Below are 21,941 nucleotides of genomic sequence, written 5' to 3'. Positions count from 1 at the left end.
AAATGATTTATGCTTTGAAGACTGATAAATCAATGGACGAGCTTCAACTTTTCATTTTCATCAAAACCTGTTTTCAACTAAACTGCTACTCTTTCACCATCATCTACCTCATAATCGAATGCAGAGACAGTGCATTTATTTAATAATCTACTCTATTAAACAAAGATGTGAGTTTCTTTTGTCTTAAAGAAATTGTGAACAAAAAAGTATATTGACCTCAAGCATCCTCCTCGTATGCACAGCCAACATCTCCAATCTCCATCTCATCGTGATCGTTGTCTCTTAGAAAAGCATCCTCCTCCCATCTCCCAATGCTATTATCTTCTTCTAGTTCAAGCTGTATTTCAATGTTTTCATTCTCAGAATCGTTATCAAACAAGCCGCCATCATCATCGTAATCATCATCTCCCATGTCTGACATGTCACTTGCCGTTTGAATCTTCTTCTTCTTTCCTCTGTAACCAGCAAGACCCAGGACCTTTTCCTTCCAAAGCACAAATGGCCCTTTCTCGATGAGCTCCGAGCCTTCAAACGCCTCCTTCAAGAAGACACTGAACCTCTTCCCCCTCTCCGAGACATAGAAAATCCCAAAATGCTTCAAAAGAAGTCTCATCAACTTCTGGGGCATCACAAGCTCCTGGCGAAAATGCGTAAGATGATCAGTCACCAATCTCTTTTCAACGGTAAAGCTAAGCAGCTCATGCATAATGGCTACCGCCCTCTTATCAAACTCTAGTGATCCGGGTTTGAGTTCCCGGGCATCGGCGTATGGGGACAGATAAGACCTCTTTTGAAAGTGATCAATCTTTCCTCCATATCTATACACTTTCTTGTAATTGGGAGGGAACTTCAAAGGAAATGGAAGCGAAAGTAATCCAGGGGTTTGAGCATAGTTGTTAACTTCACTCATCCCCATTGCCTTCTTCTCCAACTCCGTAACAGCCCAAGCTGGGTTCCAAGAAACAAGTTCCAAATGCTCAATCTCATCGTCGTTGCATTTAACCACCTTGAAGTACTGAGGATATTTGTGCACCCAGGTGGTCCGAAAATCAATTGGCAAGCCAAAGTCTCGTCTAAAATGAGCAATTTTATCCAAACGAAGCCGTTTATCCACCGACATCATTAGAAACCTCGTCACATGCTCCGCCGCCTTGTCTTGGTGCTCATCGATTATCCTCTCCTCCTCTTCCACCAGGTCCTCGGCTCGCTTGGTCATTCCGCACCATACCACGCCGTTTCGATCCTTGTAGGCTTCGAAGAGTTTCGGGGATTTGCGAATGAAGTCTGAGATCTTGTGGGGCTTTGGGAGGTTGATCTGCCTGCGGTACTGGTCCAGTGATCGGATGGGAATGATCATCTCAGGCTCTTTCTTTAGAATCTCCATTAAGAAGAGGACCTTGTTGGCTATCTTCCACTTCTCGGTTACGATTTCCAGGTCGTGCACACGTTTGTTCTTGCTTCGGTCTTGGACACGCTTACTGCTGGTCATAAATCGATACTGATTCTTGGACCAACAATTGATGACTCTCCACGACAAATGCGCAGGCAATTCATCCAAAAAAACTGAAGCGAGTTTAACAATTCTTGTGGTGGCCATCAACGTGTCAAATGTTGCACCTTAAGCAGTTGAGTAGTGAAAGGATAGCGAAAATGCGGTATCCCTCCAGATGTTTGTGAAAATGCCAGCCAAAACTAGAATCGTGTGAAATAGTAAATGATCGTTTACAGGAAGCGGAGGAATTCCAGTAAAACGCATGAAGACCTTCCCTTGTGGGATGACGGATGAAGATATAGAAAAAAAGGACACCTTGCAAGGGCTGCACTTGATGATAATGGCCGTTCCTATGAATGGTAAATGCCTGGGAAGGGATAGGTTTTGGAAGCTGCGACGCCGGACTTGGACGAAGTGGGTGCTCCTCGTCCGAAATGGTTCCTGTGCTGGAGAGATTGAAAGGCCTTAGTAAAAGGCGTAGAACTAAGAAAAATGGGAAGAGAAAGGAAGCAGCAGCAGAGGAAGTAGGGAGAGAGGGAGTGTGAGTCTGTGACAAGTGAGATTAGGGGGCGTGCGGTGGTAGGACTGTAGGAGGCAGCGGCGATCTACACATAGCGGGAGAGAGAGAGAGATACAGAGTGGCGAAGGGGTTGCAGGCCGCAGGGCTGTAAATAGTCATTTTCTAGTTAGTAGAGTTGGTTGCGTTTAACTGAAAATTTATTTACGAGTTGCTCTATTTTTATGAAATAAATTATATATATATATATATATATTAAATTTTACAACTTTGTAAGAGTAAAATTCTGATTTTTTGCTAATATCTTTGTAAGAGTTTAATTCTCTATTCTCTTTAAATATTAAAAATATTCTTATTATAAATAGAGAGATAAAACTATAAAAAAAATAATCAATATAAAATTATTTGAATTTTTACGAGTGAACAAACTATATACAAGTTGTATTATTTAATAATCGACAATAAGTTTATATTCACAACAACTCATTTAATAAATGAATCAAGTTGAACTCGAATTTGACTAAACTACGTTAGTTTGTGAGATTTTATCTTTTTTTATGAACCTAACACTTCTCCTAGAAAATTATCAGTCACTCTCGGAATATGAATGGTGCAAGACTCCATTCTATTCTAAAATCATGCATTAATACAAGTACTGTTGGGGCTCTGATTAGAGATGAACTTTTAACAAAAAAAAAAAACTCGTGGTTTCACCCTTATCGAAAAGTGATATCTATATCTGTGCTCTCCCCCACATCAAAGATATAAGAGCAAGGCTTCATACTATTGCAGAGACTGTGAACACCATAAGGAGTTTCTCTCGATATAGCATGGGCACTCCCTAGCATAACTTGAAGGAAATCCAATGGAAACCCAGGGATAAGGGTTCATCACTAGTTTCTAAATGGGAGGAAGGGGAGCAACAACAGAGTCAAGCATGACAATTTCAAGATGCAGTTTCCTCATCATTTTGTTGTGAAGCCATTCCTTGACTTCTAAGGAACACTCGATGATCAAAAAGTGGGTTTGGCATCTTTTCACCTCCCAAGTATGGTCTCTCCTAAACAGAAAGTGCTTATTTTTATTATTACTTGAATTTTCTGCTGCCATGTGTACAGATCTTCGGTATGCATCACATCAGGACGTAGGAAACACAAATCAAGGTTTGTCATCCTAAAATGATAAAACTATTTTATCTTAATAGGGGGTGATTACTCATTAGACTCGGAAAAATCGGATGCTGAAGTACTAGCACTTGTTGAAGCAGGTTCTCTGTACCATTGATTTACTTCGCGAATGAGAAAGTTGGCCTCTGCATTTAAAAAATAATTCATGGTAAGATATCATCATCTTAAGCAAACTTATAGATAACTGGAAGGAAGGGAAAGTAGTAGTCTATTGGTTCATTTTGTTAGGAATAAAATCATTTTAACACAAAAAAAAATTGGAAATTAGATATAGTATCTAAGCCTTAAGGTGTTTGTCAAAGTTATTGAACATTGCACATATATTAAACCTAAAAGGAAAACAATACATTTCCCCTTAACATCTTTCCTTGAGAAATAAAATAACACCTCTTAAAATATTGCAATAGCAGGGATCCAAGTCTATGGCAAAATATTGCTAACCCCAGCACACATCTAACTATAGCCATGATATTTAGGTTTCAAGAGCATATATAACATGCAACGTGAATACAAACTAATTTATGATGAATAAAAAATATATTTTTTTATACGTAGTATATACTGTTAGTTTTTAGTAACGAAAGATACTTCACCAAAGGTCTATGCAGAAAAACCTTTCGTATCTTTCTTCTTCCGAGGTGTGGAAATATTCTAACAAGGAAGTCTTGCAAAATATCACCACATGCAAATAGGATTGAAAAACCACAATAATTTATGACTCCAAACAAAATGTGTATGAAGATATCCATGGGGAATAATAGATGCATATTCACTTGAGTGCGTGCAAAGAATGACAATGGACAGGTACATGGATGCGCGCACGCACACAATAAAGAAAAGGGAACAGAAAATTGACGAGAAAATTTTCTTTTACTAATCATAGTAGGGATATGTTGCACTTAGGAATCAGACTTGCAGCTGGTGATAAGTTGGATGAAAGGATGTGTTGGGGGTGCCTTGGTCAGTAAGGGATTTTTGGGCCAGAATCTTACAGATGTTCATTCTCTTGATGTCTACTTGGTTCATACCTTCAGAGAGGCTAACTAAGTTGCTGACTGGTTGGCTAAGGAAGGAGCAAAAGGGGTCTCTCGTGAATACTTTACCTAAAAGTCTGTTCCAAGAGAGGTTAGGGAGTTGTTGGCTGTGGATTGTACAGGGTTCCATCACCATGCTGCAGATGAGAGGTGAAATTGGTTTACTGTCTTTAGTTGTTATATGTAAGAGGTTGTACATAAGTTGCAGCTATTCTTGTTTTTTAGTTTAGTTGGACAGTGTTTGAATTTTTTTCACCTTGTTTTCTTTTCTTCTCTTCTTTATTATTATCTTGTTGCCACCAAATGTAACCATAGTATTCATTCGCCGTAAGTGAGGGTATTAATAAAAATAATGGGGTACCCTCCTATAGAAAAAAAGAAAGAAGAGATTGGTCGCATCCATAGTTATAACTTATAATCTGGATCAGTACATCACCAATTGGAAGTTTCCATTTTGGTTCGAAACACATACATAATGGAGATCTTGGGATAAACAAACTCATATCTTTTTTTTGATAAGTAAGAGATAAACTTTATTGATGTGAATGAAAGAGGCATGTACCTAGTACACAGGAAGTATACTAAACAAACTCATATCTCACTGGATTTTAAATAAAATCTAGAGTAAAATATACCAAGAGGATATAAAATATAAAATGTTTACAACTTTTTGTCACCTTTCATGACAGTATACGTTAATAAAGCATTCACATCTTACTTAAAGATCTATTTAAATGAAAAGTGGATGGAAAGACCAAATCAGAGCAATGGGGAAACACAAGGGTGTAATTAGAAAATACAGAAAACCCCCGGTTCTCAATAGATAGCCATCAAATCACAAGGGATTTAGCGCATTGTATCCTAAAATCTACCCTATTTCATGCCAGGGACAGCAGAAATAATTCAGCCCAACTCAACCATCTAAGAGGAATCCTATAATTAGTACGTTCCCAAGGATTTTGAGATGAACATTTCTACTTGTTTCATTAATGTTAGGAATTGGCTTAGGACTTCAAAGACATGAATGAGACAAATAAATGATGAGCAATGAGGCATAACTATCTGAGACTTACCTGACAAAAACACATCGCGGTATTCCTCATCATCATATATAAATTGTGGAGGATCTGGGGAACCAATTCCAACAATGGTGCTTCCACTGCATCAAATACATTGAGAATATTAAAATGTGATTATGATGATAAAGAAGATGAAAAACTGCATGTCAACATCTGTTATATAGAAGACTTAAAATAATTGAGATGGTTATCTTCTTTCATTGCGTCAGGTGCATATCCATAGAAGCAAGCACAAACATAGTAAATAAATTAAGAATTTTTTATAGATAATCCAATGCTACAACTGATTATTAATACAATTTAACTGAAATAACTGACTTTATTTCTATTTTTCCAATTGTTTGACTGGTGCAGAATGACCGAAATGTAAAGGCATATTCAGTGAATAGCTCACTTTGCCATTTGGAAAAACCAGAATTGGGGGAATGATTATGATTTCTATGGGCTTCCTGGCTCTGTTCGCTAGAAAACTGAATCATAACCTCTATCTATAGAGAAGAGAAACATTATCACTGGAAATATTTTTTGAGAAGGAAGTAAGTGCTAAAGTATGCAGGGAAAAGAGAGGGATAGAGCTCAAATATAGATGGGGGCTCACCATCGCCTTTTGCAAACGATGTTGGACGGTTCTGCCGGGAGATGTTATGGCTTTATTTATAGAATTTCATGATAACCACAGGCTTGAGAAGTCTCTAAATGCTTCCCTTATTATGTTGGTGCCTAAGAAGTGTTTTTTTTTTTTTTTTTTATATATATGAGTAATGATATGAATTTCATTAAAAGAGCTAAGGGGTGCTACCCAATTACATTGGAAGTATACATAGATTAGAAACCATTCCTACAAAGATTTGAGCATAAAGATGTTTAGCCCTGGTAGTGTTCTCTCAGTGTCTTCCAAGTTGCAAGCATTGTGTTTATTCCAAATACACTCTGTTAAGCTTATCGGAGCCATCTTCCATACATAATTGCCTCCCCGCCTACCTCCCCAAACTGCCAATAACTCCACCACCCTTGGTGCATCACCCATAAATCTCTAGGAGGTGAAAATCCAATGCCCACAAAGCCCTAGCTACATTACCATGAAGCAATTGATGGTTGATAGATTCCCCACTGTTCTTGGACATGGAACACCAATCTATGACCCATAAGACGCCTCTTCCTTAAGTTTTCCATTGTCAAGATGTTACATGGGCTACCGTCCATACAGAGAAAGCCACCCTAGAGGGGGACTAATTCCACCAAATGCTTTTTAAAGGAAAAGAACGCTCATCCGTGGCATGCAATATCTGCCACAAAAATCTAACCTCAAACTTGTTTTTGAATGAATCCAACCTGATTGATCCTTGCAGTTTTTCTTCACTCTGAATGAATACAGGAAGTCGAGAAGTGAAAAATACCGCTTCCACTTCCCAATCCTGTTACTGGTCTGGTAAAGGTTACACGCCAATGTTGACGGCCATTATTGACCTGGTACATATAAGCCACTAACAGCTAACAACTCCCTACAAGAAGATACTCAGAATAGTTCTGGGTAGATTTCTTTTAAGGTTTGATCTCCACACCATAAATCATGCCAGAAATGAATTCTAGACCCGTTGCCTAACTCATATCTAGCTGACCTAGAGAATTCTCCCAATTCTTAACAAATGTTTTTCCATACACCCACTCCAAATGTCCCATTAACCACATTGGGCACCATCCACTCCCATACTCATACATAATTTCCACCAGCAATTGCCACATGCCTCTCTTTGTTGCAAATGAGCATAACCGTTTGCCTAGCAATGCTCGATTAACAATATTACAGACTTTTGGTCCAGCTTCCATTCTCCAAGACGGACAAAAAGTGCTCTTTGAGACTCAGTAAATGGCAACAGTAACTCTTAACTGTCCTGGGGAAGCAAGATTTCTTGTCGCACAGTACTTTAGTAGTGCACATTTGTAAATTACAGGTGAAGATTTTTGCAAGTATATTGGAGGTAGTGTTGGAAAAATCTATTTCACATTCTCTGAATGCTTTTGTGGAAGGGAGATAGATCTTGGATTTAGTTCTTGTTGAGAATGAGTGTTAGGATTGTTGGCTCAAAAGTAGTACTTTGGGAAGTAAATTGGGAATGCCCAATTTATTTATTGGATATAAATGGGTTTCAAAGAAGATGTAGTTGTATTATTTCACGCATTGTGGCAGTGTAGTTTCATTTTTGGTTAATACTAGAACACACTAGCTGGTCAGTGGGGGTAAGAGAGTGTTCCGTTGGTGTTCTCAATCTCAGTGCAACCTTGCTTGGTCAACAAGGGATAAAAATGTCCCCCATCAATAAAGTGCGGGCTCTGTTTCTTTTCTTTTTCCCCTTTTTCCAACAGCTCTAAGGGATTGAGGAAAGGGGATACATTATCTCCATGATTGTCTATTCTTGTAATGGAAACTCTCAGTGAACACTTTCTAGAGTAGTTGAGGGTAATCTTTTTAATCTGGTTTTTCAGTTTAGGGATGGATAACTTTTATCTCTCATCTACTTTTTGAGGATGGTGGAATAAATTTTAGTGATGCTAACCTAGAACATCTCCTCTACACTACATCTGTTTTGAGGTAGTATCTAGCTTGAAAGTGACCTTGGCAAGAGTGAGAATATTCCAGTGTGAATATGTTTTGGTGCCGGTGGGTGTTTTATGTTGTTAAGCATGTTCTCCACCTACACAATATGCTGGTATGACTTTGGCATCTTCATAAAACAAGTGTGTTGTGGAATCCAATTATGGAGAAAATGGATCACCTTTAATGGGGTGTAATAAGTTGTACTTGTCAAAGGATGGTAGGCTTACTCTTAAAGAGTATTTTCTCCAGTCTGCCAGTGTGCCAAATTATTCTTTATCCAGTCTGCCGGCGTGCCAAATTTATATCTCCACTCGTTGTGAACAGATTGGTGAAGTTTCAGTGTAGTAATTTATGGGGTGGGATAGTTGATGAATTCAATTTTAATCTTGAAGACTAGATTTTAGTGCACTCTCCTTTCTAGAATGAGGATTTTGGGGGAGACAAAATTAAGTACTTTGACCAAAGATTTTCTGGAAAAATGGTTATGGCATTTCAGAGAGGAGGTGGAGATTCACCTTTCGAGAAAATTTAGCCTCTAAATATTGGGAAGCTTGGGGCCAGTTGACAAAGGAATTGATTTGAGGTACCCAGAGATGTCTCTGGAGAATTTCAGGCAACTTTGGAGGAGTTCGCAGGTTGTTTCAGTTTTGTGGTTGGGGTGAGTAGGTGAGCTTTTGGCTTGATTTTATGGCATGAGGATTATGCCTTGAAAGAGTCATGCCTCTATGGATGATGGGGGAACCTATTCAAGGTAATCTCAGGTTTGTACAAGCTTTCCATGATTTTGTACAATCAAGCAAATGACAGTGTCAGGATTAAAAATAAAAGGAGCATATTGACTTCAGTGCCACACCCATAATATATCTAATTTATCTGAATATCAATCTTATTTAAGTACAAACAGAACAAATTTATGTCAAACACAGACACACACAATACATACATATATAAATATACATATACATATACATATACATATACATATATTCTTGAACTTGGGCTAAATGCCAAAGTGGAAATGAAGATTTAAATACTTGTACCAACCTCCCAGACATAAAAATAGCATCATATTGTCCACGACTAGCTGCACATACACGCTGTTTTAATCTTCTTAGAGATGGCAGAACCTCAAATGCAGGAAGTTCTGCAAAGAAATACTTATTAAACAAAAACAAAAACAACCAAAGAATATCTAAAGAAAACAACCCTATACTACCGGGATCGATTCCAAATGTCTAGGATATGTGCGCACATAAATGGTCCCTAAACCGAGCCAAATTAGAAGCCTAACCTGAACTTACCCAAATGAGAAAAGAAGGGAAATTTGAATAAATTACAAAGAAAATATAAAGGAAAACAAAACAAAGGAAAAAAGGAGAGAAAATATAAGAAGGTCAAACATACCCAAATCATTTATGCAAGCATTCTGAGATATTCCATTCATTGAGATCTTCTCCAGCAATGTTAAAGGATCAACCTTACTGGTTTGATCCAACCGAAGGCGCTGAGAACAATCATGGTTTTCTCAGAAAAGAAAAATCAATGCTTTTCTCAGAAAAAAATCAACTGTATAAAACAAGCGCAAAAAAAAAAAAAAAAAATTGATGATTATCTCCAAATCTGCACTACCTTGTAAACTTCAGCTGTAGAACATGCCTGATGGGGTTTTATGAGAACCATTGGAATGTCCAAAGGTACTGGTGGTGGTATATTCTGAACAACCTGGAAAAGTCAGAGCAAAACTCTTGTGGGAACTCTAGCAGACTATGAACTTCATATCCAAGCAATTCCAGGACTAAAATATACCACTTTCAGTTTCTTTTCTATGTGTTGGTGTGCATGTGATTGGGGGAAAGGATTGATATCAGAGGGTACATTGTTGTGCAAATGCCAGACAAATAACTGAAGGTATCCAGGCTCATTTGTTGGAAAAATAAAAGTCAACTTTTCATTTCTGTACATGACAAAATGACCTGACCATCACTGGTACTTAAAGATCAATGCATACATAGCAAGAGTATAATACTGTGACCAACAAGAACAATATTAAGTATCAAGAAAGGTTCTCACAATGCCAAAATCTGCCTTTAATAACTATTCGATATAAGGACATGCGCTCATCATGCATCAAAAGAACTTGTAACTGTCTGGTATCAAACAGGATAAAGTTATGGTAATACCACCAGTCCTCTATCTACAATCGACTTGAAGACAAAAAGTGCTCACAGAACTTGATAGGAATAAGAAATAAAAAATAACTGATCCCTGAACTGCAAAATGAACTTTTGTAAAACAAAGATATACCTCGCCTCGACCAGTACAATAGGCTGCTCCCTGAGAGAAAAAGAAGGGAACATCGGAACCAATCTCACTTGACCATTCTTGGAGTTCCTTCTCAGTTGCAAGACAACCATTAAACTGATTTGCTGCCCACAGTGCAGTAGCAGCATTGCTACTTCCACCACCAAGTCCCGCCCCAGTAGGCACTCTTTTGTCAAGATGAATCTGCCCACAATTTTTGAATTGGAAAGTTGAAATTATTCAACTTCATTTACTAGTATCATGTCTGTAATATTTGGAAATTATTCAGATACATAGCCAAAAAAATAAAATCACCGAAAACATTTCACACCCAAAAGAAGTTTTCACTGCCGGTCTTCTTCCTGTAAAGGTTAAGCGCCTTTATAATCTGTGAAAAGAAGGTTTCCAATATTCATAAGATTTAGAACAAGAGAATCTTACAAGAAAAACAGTACGTTTATGCCTCACCAAATTTCTTTCATCAAGGGGAACCCCAGACACATTAGCTGACAAACGATCTTTACTTTTTGATGGAGATAAAGAGAACTTAATTATATCCCCCAGACTTATAACCTGGGCGAAAAGGGAACAAAGATATGACTTTAGTGGAATACCAGAAGATAAAGCTGTAACAACCTCAAGTGAACCCATACACATTAGTTTGCAGCATAACTTGAATGTAAAATAAACATAGTATTATCTGGAGATAGCATTCAATCATCCAATAGTTTTAACTTGAATAAACTTTGACACTTAAGAAGAAAAAATCCAACTACACTAAACTTACATGAAATAGTGATGCCAAATCATGAAAACCATCTTCCCTCTTGTTTGTTATTCTAAGAAAAACATTAACCTGTACCACATAGGCTACCAAATTCAACATATAATTGAGAAGCCAAAATGATACAAACGTCAACTCAAAGCAATAAAATGTGATTACCTTGCAAGGTGAGAACAGAGTCATCCTTGACAGGGGAGCATCCCTGTCCACTTCATCCGCCAACTTGTTTAACCTTTCTTCAGGACTATAGACTATCTAATTATTCCCACCAACCAACTCCAAATTAAAAAACCTCAAAAATTCAACAAGCAGAGAAAATACAGAAACTAGAACCGAAAGCATGATAAGAAGAGGGTCAAAGAGCAACCTCTAGTTGTCTTCTGGTAGTGTTTGAATCAGAAACCATGGCTCTAACCCTTTGTAACTGAGAATTTGAGTGAAGAGAAGAGGACCCATATGGCCCAAATGAAGATTGATGGCTCTTTCTAAAGGAATTGTAAGAAGGGAGGAAGACATGGGGACCACCGAGGAAATGAGTGGAAGCCATGAATGGGGGCAGGTGAGGCAACTCTATTTGCAGTCCCAATTTAAGTGCACGGAAAAGCTCGAGCAAATTTGCTGATAGATGTCAGTACCTATATAAAGTATTCAATTTGAATAAGAAATGGAATCAATCTCTTTCGTAGTAACTGATTTTTCTATTCTTTCTTGATCCACTTCACCCCCTCAGTCTCCGTGGTGATGGCTGGCTCTTCTATAAAAGCATTTTGGGGCTGAATTGGGCTTCAGCTATCCTATTGACTCTATTGAGACTGCGCTTTAAATGACGTGAATCTGAATCATGTGATACTGTCTGTTCTGAAAAGAAAATTGATACATATAATCCTTTCAACAGGACATTGTTACGGCCACCGAATATTTCCACCGAATAATTTTACCAAATGACGTGGCAGAAGCGACCTGAGAGCCATATATTTAAAAAAAAAAAATTGAAAAGGAAAGAGACAAACAAAAGAAAGAAGCGAGCACCCTTTCTTTTTATATAAATTTTACTCATCAATCACTATTATATTCTAAATCTATAATTTTTTTTTATAAAATATGAGATATTTTTAAGATGTGAAGTATGAAATGATAAATAATAACTGATAAAAATAATTTTCCTCTTCCTAATCCTATCATCCTGTCTAAACTTAACCTAAAGCTCCCAAACATCACCCTCATTCCTCCCCTCCCTCTGTTTTTCAATATGTAAGGCACTATTCTGAAAACCAAGGCACCATTCTTAAAGCAAAGCAAAGCCAAGCCAAGGCACCACATTCCTCCTCCTTCAGTTCTTCATAAAATCAGTCACCCTATCTAAAAATCAAGGCACCATTCTTAAAGTCGTGCGGCAGAGTCTATTTTCGGCTCCTCTCCCGCCTCCCTCACTCTCCCATGACAGTGACCGAAATTATATTACTATTATTTTCTTTCGATTGTTCTTTTTTTTTTGTTTTTAATTTTGTTTACATTTCGAGGCAAGTGATAGGGTTTTGATATAGCTTGGCATGTAACTAAGGCTCGAAATCAAATTTTTATTTTTATTTTTTGAAATTGGTATGTTAGTCTTAACTGAACCCATCTTTTAATTTCGTTCATTGATGGTGGGGTATTTGTCTTCAAGTCAAAGATATTTGATCTTTGTCTTGCTCCTTCACACTGGTTTTTTTCAAAGACGTATAAATTATTGTAGAAGAATTAAGTGGGAGTAGCATTTCTCATATAAATATTATATAATTTATTTGATAAGTTTTTCTCCTTTTCATTTAAGACATTTAAATTCAGACAATAACTTTCATAACATTGATCCGATTTAAGTATATTTGAATCATATATATTAGTATAGAACGAAAAAGTGGTTTTTTAAATGAAAAATTTTAATCACGTGGTTTTGGATCTAAAAGTAAACTAATATAATTTATTTAATATACTAGGTGTTTCCTTTTAATTTTCTTTCCTTTTTTGACAACTAAATTATGTGTTAATCATGTGTCTCAACAAATAAAAGTTGTTTTACAAATTATTCCTACATATGTTATGAGTGTTTTTCAGTTACCTAAACAATTGTGTAACGAGATATCAAACATGATGGCTCGTTTTTGGTGTGGACATATGGATCGGACAAGGAAGATCTATTGGAAGAAGTGGAGTAAAGTAGGGATTTCAAAGAGCCATAGAGGGTTGGATTTTAGAGATGTAGAGTGTTTTAGGCCCGGTTTGGATAGTGAGATAAGATGAAATGAGTTGAGATAATTTATGAATAGTAGTAAGATTTGTGAGTTGAGATGATTTTTAAAAATTTTGTGTATTTGGATTAGAAGTGAGATGAAATGGTTTTAAGTTATTTGAAAGGAGATAGATGGGGGTCCTACAAATGATTGCATAGTATTCGTAATGATTTGTTTTATTTAGAAATATAATTATAAGTAAGTAATAATAATTTATAAATTACCTATCTAGTTTTTATTTTTTATAATATTTTTAAAATAATATTATAAGAGGAAAATATTTTTATAAAATCAAATTTTATAAAAATATATCAAATAAAAATATATTTTATTTACAATATTCTTAAATAATTATTTTGATATTTATAAAATCACTTTATTTTATAATTTTATTATTATAAAAATCACGTTTTCTCCAGTTCACTCACTGGAAAGCTGAAGGCGGAGTTTGTCGTGTTGCTAATTTGAAAAAAGCTGAACGTTTTCTCATTTTCCATTGGCATTATGAAAAGCTGCTAATTTGAAAGTTTGTCGTGTTGTAAAGACATCATAAACCATTTTGAAATTTCAGAGTTTGACCATTTGGATGAGAGTTAGTTTTTCTATACAGAGTGAGATGAGATGAAACCATCTCACTCTTGAATCCAAACCAGGGCTTAATCAAGTTATGTTGGCAATGCAGTTTTGGAGACTATTAATAAACCCTAATTCTCTAGAAGCTAAGATCCTAAAAGAAAAATATTTTAGACAAGGGGATGTATTGGGTGCCAAAGCTGGCAGTGGTTCCTCACAAGTGTGGAGAAGTATCTGGGTTCTGGGTACTTAATTAGAGAAGGTATGTGATGGAGAGTGAGGAATGGGGAGAAGATCAAAATATAGGGTGATAAGTGGCTACCAACTTCTACAACACATATGGTTCAATCACAAGTGAAGACTGTCTCAAGTGAAGCCAAGGTGAAAGAGCTAATTGATAAAAAGGGAGGCTGGAACTCTATTCTTTTAGATGAAGTGATGTGTGCAAAAGAGGTTGTTGTAATCAAGCACCTACCAATTAGTGAAAGAGGATCTGAAGACAGAATCATTTGGGGTCTTAGCAAGTCTGGAATGTTTTCTATAAAAACAGCATATCACTTGGCAGTTCAGTTGAAAAAAGAAAGGAAAGGTGAGCAATCAAATATTGTTTCCTTAGGATGGAAGAAAATTTGGGAGTTGAAAGTTCTAAATTCTGTTAAAGTGTTACTATGGAAAACAATTAGTGAAGTGCTTCCCACTAAAAGTAATCTTTTCAAAAGAAAAATCACAGATAATGACCTTTGTCCAATTTGTGAGCTTGTGGTGGAGACAAGCTGTCATGCTGTGTGGAGTTGTGCTGCTACTCAAGATGTATGGGAAAATTCATTGAGAAGTTTACAAAAGTGGCAATGTACAAATATTAGCTTTTACAAGCTATGGAAGAACATGGTCATAAGATTACACAAAAAGGAGCTAGAGGCATTTGCTTGTGTGTTGAGGAAAATCTAGTTTAGAAGGAACAATTTTATTTTTGACGGGAAATTCGACAGTCCAAGATCTGTTTTACAAGGAGCAAATGAAGAATTTGATATCTTTCAACAAGCACAAGAGAAAAGTGAATACCATATAATAACAACACATTCTATCATTACATCCACAAGGTGGAGAAAACCAGATTATAATTCTTACAAAGTTAATCGGGATGCTGCACTAGAGGTGAGTAATTCCAAGATGGGAGTTGTAGTGGTGATCTGAAAATGGGAAGGGGACTTGATAACCTCATTATGTATGCCAAAAACCTTTGTAAATGACCCTCTTGTGGCTGAAGCTCTAGCCTTAGAGAGAGTTCTCGAATTTTGCCTAGAAATAGGAATTGGAAATGCAATTTTGAAGGATATGTTCTTACAATCATTAAAGAAGTCCAAGAAAGTGATTTGATTTCTCTTGGTATGGACAGATCATAGAGGATATTAAAGCTACATCTCAAGGCAGAGGAAGTTGGAGGATTCAACATGTCTCAAGAGAAGGTAACCGGGTTGTACATCAAATGACAAAGTTAGCCCTCTCTTGTAAATGAAAGTTGGTGCATGTTTGAGATTGCGGTGTGAAATATAGTTTATAATTTTAGGACTTATAACTTAATTAATAAGTTCTACTATTAAAAAGTTATTTATTATTTGGTAGCTATATATTTAAAGCACTTTCAAACATGTTACGTTTGTTTGGAAACAAATTTAAAAAGTGCTTTCTGATGTAGAAAGTACGATTATTTAAATTTTTAAAAATTATGACAATATTTTTGAAAGTTTGAAAGTTGTAATTATCTAAAAATTGTATGGGTATTTTCGTCCATTGGAAGTCTTTTTAAAATTTGAATTATGTTCTGTATTATCCCAAAAAACACATTTGAGAAAAATCACTAAAATGATGCTTTTTCTCAAACATATTTTTTACTTATTTGTGATTAAAAGTGATTTAATATATAATACCCAAATAATCTAATTTTTCTATTAAAGAGTTTTTCAAACTATTTAAGCATTTTTTAAAACTCCTACCGCATCTCCAAACAGGCCCTTAGTTTGGTTAGAAGAGGGTCTTAGTTGCATTGTATTCATTTGAAGAAACAATGTGCTGCTAATTCTTTTAATGAAAATGAAGGTTTTGATTTAAAAAAAAAAAAAGAAAACAAATCTCCCAATCACAATCTTCTCACAATAATAATACGTTACCTTGTGAATTAAAAGTAAATAAGAGTAGACATTATATAGATAAAAAGCTGATAACTAACACTTAAATCATAGGTGAACCAAGTATAATTTCCATTTATTTAAATATTGAATCAAAGTTACGGGTAAGATAAAAAAAAGATAGACTAAAAAAAAAATTCAAATTTGTAGTAGTAAAAAGTGTATCAAATTTGTAGTAAACTTAGGTACAGAACAACATAATACATAATCCATGTAGCATATCAGTAGCAAATAATAAGAAATCTTGATCCTTTTTAAATGATACATTTATTGGAAAGTTATCCATTTGCCAATCTATTTATAATTTATATTAGAGTAATGTTAAATATCGCATCTTCTTTAAAAAAAAAAAGTTGAATCTATCATTAAAAAAATAATTTTTGAAATAAATTTAAAATTTATTCACTTTTTTTAAAATGAGTGCAGAATTTACACAACTAAGAATGCAAATATCATATATCTTTATATTATTTACATACTTTCACCTCGACAATATTAAATTTATAAAACTTACAAAATAACCGACTCTGAATTCAATGCTATTATATTTTTCGAAAATGAATTGCAATAGCATTGATGTGGGGCTAATGCCTATCGCCTATCGCCTATCACAAAATCATATAATTCATAAAAATGTTTATTTGATTTTTATGACTAATGTGTCAACAATTTGTAATTAGAATCATAAAATTGTAATTTGTTCTTTGTCCTGTATCTAATGGTCAAAGAAGTGACCACGTGCCTTTAGTTTGTCTTTGTTAATTCTGATTCATACCTTTAGGTTGCGTTTGGATGTTGAAATGAGTTGAGTTTTTTATGAATAGTAGTGAATTGAGATTGTTGAATGAGTTTGGTGGGGTCCACTTAAAATAAGTTTATGTATGTTTCAATGTTAAGATGAATTTAGATATATTTATGAAAAGTTGTAAAATAATTGGGACCCGCCACTGTTGACTTGACATTTTTGTTCCGCACGCGCTGTTCACGAAAATTCTATAAAAAAAAAAATTTGTCTCCAGCACAAACAGAGAGAGAGGTGGATAGCAAAAAGACAAAAAAAAAAAAAAAAGAAAATCAGCTTTTGTTAGGAGAAATATTGCCTTACACACAAAAATTTGAAAAGCTGTGGGCCGAACTTCTTTCATGTTTAAACTGCGTTAAGAAGAGATTCACTTGCGTTTGGATGTTCAACTCGGTCTAAAAATGAACTGAACTAAACTGAGTTGTGCATCCAAACGAAGCCTTAATATGTTTGTTAGTAGATGACCATGTGTTTGAATGTTGTACAGGGTTAATAAAGATCCAGCCATATAAAAGACCATGCGATGGCTATTGTAGCGGTAGGATGAATGGGATACATTCTAGAGAGAGACTTTGAGAGACTGAGTTAGGTTTTCTAGAGAGAAACTTGTAAATCTGAGAGACAGAGAGAGTTAAGGTCAATTTGAAGGCCTGAATCTTGTAACCTGTACATTCGTTGTGATTCGACGCTTAATAGATGATCTCTGGCCAATTCCCCCTGTGGACGTAGATCCGAAAGGACTGAACCACGTTAAATCCTCGTGTTCTTGGTATTTTCTTTCTATTTTCTTATTTTTTTTATTTGGTTGTGTTTTCTGTTTATGATTTCTTGGATCAATCTTGATATTTGTTGCGTTATTGGGTGCTCTTGCCAAAACCCTAATTTTCAACAAGTGGTATCAGAGCCAGGCTGAGATGGGTTCTACTAAGTTTGAGGTGGAGAAATTTACAGGAAAAAATGATTTTGGTCTCTGGCGTATTAAAATGAGGGCTTTGTTAGTGCAGCATGGTCTCCAAGATGCACTTCTTGGAGACAAGAAGCTGTTTAAGGGGTTCTCAGAGGAAAAATTAAGTTCATCCACTACTGATAGGGTTAAACCCGAGATATTACAAAAGGCACATAGTGTCATCATTCTTTCCTTAGGGGATAAGGTCTTACGGGAGGTAGCCAATGAAGATTCAGCTGCAGGGATTTAGTTAAAGCTAGAAACTCTCTACATAACCAAGTCCCTGGCCAATCGTCTTCATAAGAAGACAAAGTTGTATACCTTTAAAATGATCCCGGGGGTGTCTATTGGAGATCATTTGGATGAGTTTAACAAAATCATCTTAGATCTTACTAATATAGACATCACAATAGATGATGAGGATCAGGCTATACTGTTATTGAGTTCTCTTGACAGTTCATATGCTAACCTAAAAGAAACAATTATGTATGGCAGGGAGAGTTTGTCATTAGATGAGGTGCAATCCATATTGCATGCAAGAGAACTTCAAAATAATTTTGAAGTTAAGCCTCAGACTGGTGAGGGGTTAGTGGCTAGGGGAAGATTTGAGAAACCTGGTTATAAAGGAAAGAAAATTAAGAGTAGATCAAAATCAAAAGAAAAACAATTGAAGTGTTTCCTATGTCACAAAGAGGGACATTTCAAGAAAGATTGCCTAGAAAAGAAAACAAGAGAGAGGGATAAGTTCAAATATGAGGAAAATGTATTTATTGCATCTGAAAGCTATGAGAGTGCTGATGTAATTTGTATCTCAGAGACTGAATCTAGTAATGAATGGATTTTAGATTCAGGATGTTCTTTTCATATGTGTCCTTATAAACCTTGGTTTGAAACTTTATCTGTTTTTTATGGTGGACATGTTATGCTTGATAATAATAAATCTTGCTAAGTTCTTGAAATTGGTACAATCAGATTAAAATTGCATGATGGCCTAGCTGAAAGGATGAATAGAACAATTCTTGAGAGGGTTAGGTGCATGTTGTCCAATGCCAAATTACCTAAAAAATTTTGGGCAGAGGCAATTAGTACTTTTGTGTATTTGATAAATAGGAATCCATCTACTACCATTAATTGTAAGACTCCTCAGGAATTATAGACCGGTAAACCCTCAAACTACAATAATCTAATGGTATTTGGTTGTATTGCTTATGCACACAGTAATCTGACAAACTAGAACCTAGAGAAATAAAATGCATTTTTGTTGGGTATCCTGAAGGAGTAAAAAGTTATAGACTTTGGATAGAGGAACCTAGAAAACAAAAGTGTATAATAAGTAAGGATATGACCTTTAATGAGTCACGAATGGTCATATCTCAACTGGATACAATTGAGACACAACCTGCCACTGTCCCAGAAAAAATCCAGATTGAGGTGGAGTTTTTGGACTCATTGCCTTGAGATACAAACATACAGTCTGGAGATAATTCGAAGTCTGGCTTAGAAAGTGACCAAGGGAAAATCATTGACTCTTATAACCTTGTAGGGGATAGGCCAAGAAGGGTTATAAGAACTCCATTGAGATTTGCACAGGCTGATATAACAGCCTATGCCCTTTCTGTAGCACAAGACATTGAAGACCCTGAACCAATGTCTTATAAAGAAGCAATGCGTAGCAAATAATCTAGTAAATGGCTTCTTGCAATGCAAGAAGAAATTGAATCTCTTTATAAGAATAAGACTTGGGAAATGGTGTTAAAACTTGACAATGTTAAAATCATAGGGTCTAAATGGATATTCAAGAAAAATGATGGTATAACTGAGGTAGAAAAACCTAGGTACAAAGCTAGGTTAGTGGCAAAGGGTTTTACACAAAGGGAATGTATAGATTTCAATGAAATTTTCTCCCTTGTAGTAAAACATAGTTCCATCAGATTGTTGTTAGCTTACACTGCTTATCATGATTTGTTTTTAGAACAGTTGGATGTTAAAACTGCTTTTCTGCATGGTGAATTAGAAGAAACACTATACATGCAACCTCCCGAAAGTTTTGTAAATGAATCCAATAAGAACCATGCGTGCTTCTTGAAAAATCTTTGTATGGATTAAAACAATCTCCAAGACAGTGGTATAAAATATTTGACACACATATAGTTGATGATGGTTTTAAAAGATGCAATTATGATAGCTGTATATACTTTAAAGTTTCTAATGATGTCATTATTTACCTTCTGTTGTATATGGATGATATGCTCATAACTTGTAAAGATAAATGTCAAATTGAGCATGTAAAAGAAATTTTAAAATCTGTTTTTGAAATGAAAGATCTTGGACCTGTTAAGAAAATCTTAGGTATGGAGATAATTAGAGACAGAAAAAGGAAATTACTCTACTTATCACAAAAAAACATATTTATAAAGGGTACTTAAAAGATTTAGCATGGATTTAACATTTTAAACTTTCTGCTAATCAATCCCCTAAAATTGATGATGAAAGGGAATATATGATAGAAATACCATATGCAAGTATGATAGGTAGTATCATGTATGCAATGGTCTGTTCATGGCCAGACCTTACCTATGCTGTCAGTCTAGTTAGTAGGTTTATGGGAAACCTTAGGAAACCCCACTGGCAAGCACTGAAGTGGGTGCTTCAGTACTTAACAGGCTCCCCATGTTTAGGGTTAAGTTTTGGTGGCAATGTGTTAAGTGGTCAAGAAATCTGTGGGTTTGTAGATTCTGATTTTGCTGAAAACTTGGACACCAGGAAGTCCCTGACTGGCTATGTATTCACAGCCTTTGGTGGTGCTGTGAGTTGGAAATCTAATTTACAATTAGTTGTAGCTTTGTCCACAAATGAGGCTGAATATATAGCCATGACAGAGGCTATAAATGAGGCGTTATGGTTGAAAGGTATAACAAATGAACTAGGTTTATTCAAGGGTAATATCACAGTTTACTGTGATAATCAAAGTATTATACATCTCACTAAAAATCAAGTTTTTCATGAAAGATTAAAACACATTAACATGAGATTTCATTTTGTAAGAGATGTGATTGCATGTGGTACTGTCAAAGTGGAGAAAGTGCCAACAAAAGAAAACCCAACAAACATGATGATCAAACCATTGTTAAGATCACAGTTTAGACACTGTCTAAACTTGATCAAAATGGAAGAGGGCTGACCTTGGAATAAAATGTGGAAATTGGCCAGAGGTGGGGAATCTTGAAGTCAAATTAATGACAAGGTGGAGATTGATGATTAATGTGTCAACAATTTGTAATTAGAAGGATAAAATTGTAATTTGTTCTCTGTCCTGTATCTAATGGTCAAAGAAGTGACCACGTGCTTTTAATTTGTCTTTATTAATTCTGATTCATACCTTTAATCTATCGGTTAGTAGATGGCTACATGTTTGAATCTGGTACATTATGGTTAATTTAGATCCAGCCATATAAAAGGCCATGTGATGGCTACTGTAGCAGTATGATGAATGAGATACATTCTAGAGAAAGACTTCGAGAGACTGAGGTAGATTTTCTAAAGAGAAACTTGTAAATCTGAGAGAGAGAGAGTTAAGGTCAGTTTGAAGGCCTGAATCTTGTAACATGTACATCCGTTGTGATTCGACGCTTAATAGATGATCTTTGGCCAGTTCCCCTCGTGGACATAGATCCGAAAGGATTGAACCACGTTAAATCCTCGTGTTCTTAGTATTTTCTTTCTATTTTCTTATTTTCTATTTGGATGTGTTTTCTGTTTATGATTTCTTGGATCAATCTTGGTATTTGTTGCGTTATTGGGTGCTCTTGCCGAAACCCTAATTTTCAACAGTTTTTTTTTTTGAGTAATAACCATATCATTACCCATCTACTACCCAAGTATATTTTAAATTTTTTTATTTTTTATTATTTTCTTTTAAGTATTTTTTTAATATCCTTAATCACTAAGAAAAAATTAAAAGAAATATATAAATTTATTATTACTCACTTTTTTAATTTTTAAGTAAAATAAAAAATTAAATATAAATTAAATAATAAATGAATAGTAGTAGAGTAGTAACCATAATAATATTATTATTATTATTATTTTTCTTTTGAAACTTTTATGGTTGCGAAAAAGGACGATAAAAGTGTTAAAAGGAAACCGTATGACAGTAGATTGATTGTGGCCCACA

At 35.4% G+C, this 21,941-nt stretch overlaps 2 protein-coding genes across 2 annotated transcripts; both read right to left on the bottom strand.

Annotated features, from left to right (window-relative positions):
- Positions 1 to 28: 28 nt before the first annotated feature.
- LOC109000619 (protein WHAT'S THIS FACTOR 1 homolog, chloroplastic) lies at positions 29 to 2,214 on the bottom strand. The gene has a single exon (XM_018977570.2). The coding sequence runs from the start codon at positions 1,595 to 1,597 to the stop codon at positions 218 to 220; it is 1,380 nt and encodes a 459-aa protein (XP_018833115.2). The 5' UTR covers positions 1,598 to 2,214; the 3' UTR covers positions 29 to 217.
- Positions 2,215 to 2,608: 394 nt separating this feature from the next.
- LOC109000620 (4-diphosphocytidyl-2-C-methyl-D-erythritol kinase, chloroplastic) lies at positions 2,609 to 11,823 on the bottom strand. The gene is made up of 11 exons (XM_018977571.2): positions 11,358 to 11,823; positions 11,150 to 11,245; positions 10,994 to 11,062; positions 10,675 to 10,779; positions 10,538 to 10,594; positions 10,210 to 10,410; positions 9,535 to 9,627; positions 9,310 to 9,409; positions 8,950 to 9,049; positions 5,304 to 5,389; positions 2,609 to 3,321 (listed from the first exon to the last, which is right to left on the bottom strand). The coding sequence occupies exons 1-11, from the start codon at positions 11,535 to 11,537 to the stop codon at positions 3,221 to 3,223; spliced, it is 1,188 nt and encodes a 395-aa protein (XP_018833116.2). The 5' UTR covers positions 11,538 to 11,823; the 3' UTR covers positions 2,609 to 3,220.
- Between the last annotated feature and the right edge of the window lie 10,118 nt (positions 11,824 to 21,941).

Source organism: Juglans regia, chromosome 14, assembly GCF_001411555.2.
Source record: "Juglans regia cultivar Chandler chromosome 14, Walnut 2.0, whole genome shotgun sequence".
In the NCBI taxonomy this organism is placed as follows: Eukaryota; Viridiplantae; Streptophyta; class Magnoliopsida; order Fagales; family Juglandaceae; genus Juglans; species Juglans regia.
Note: the sequence above shows the minus strand (reverse complement) of the source record. Positions and strands in the feature narration are given on the sequence as shown.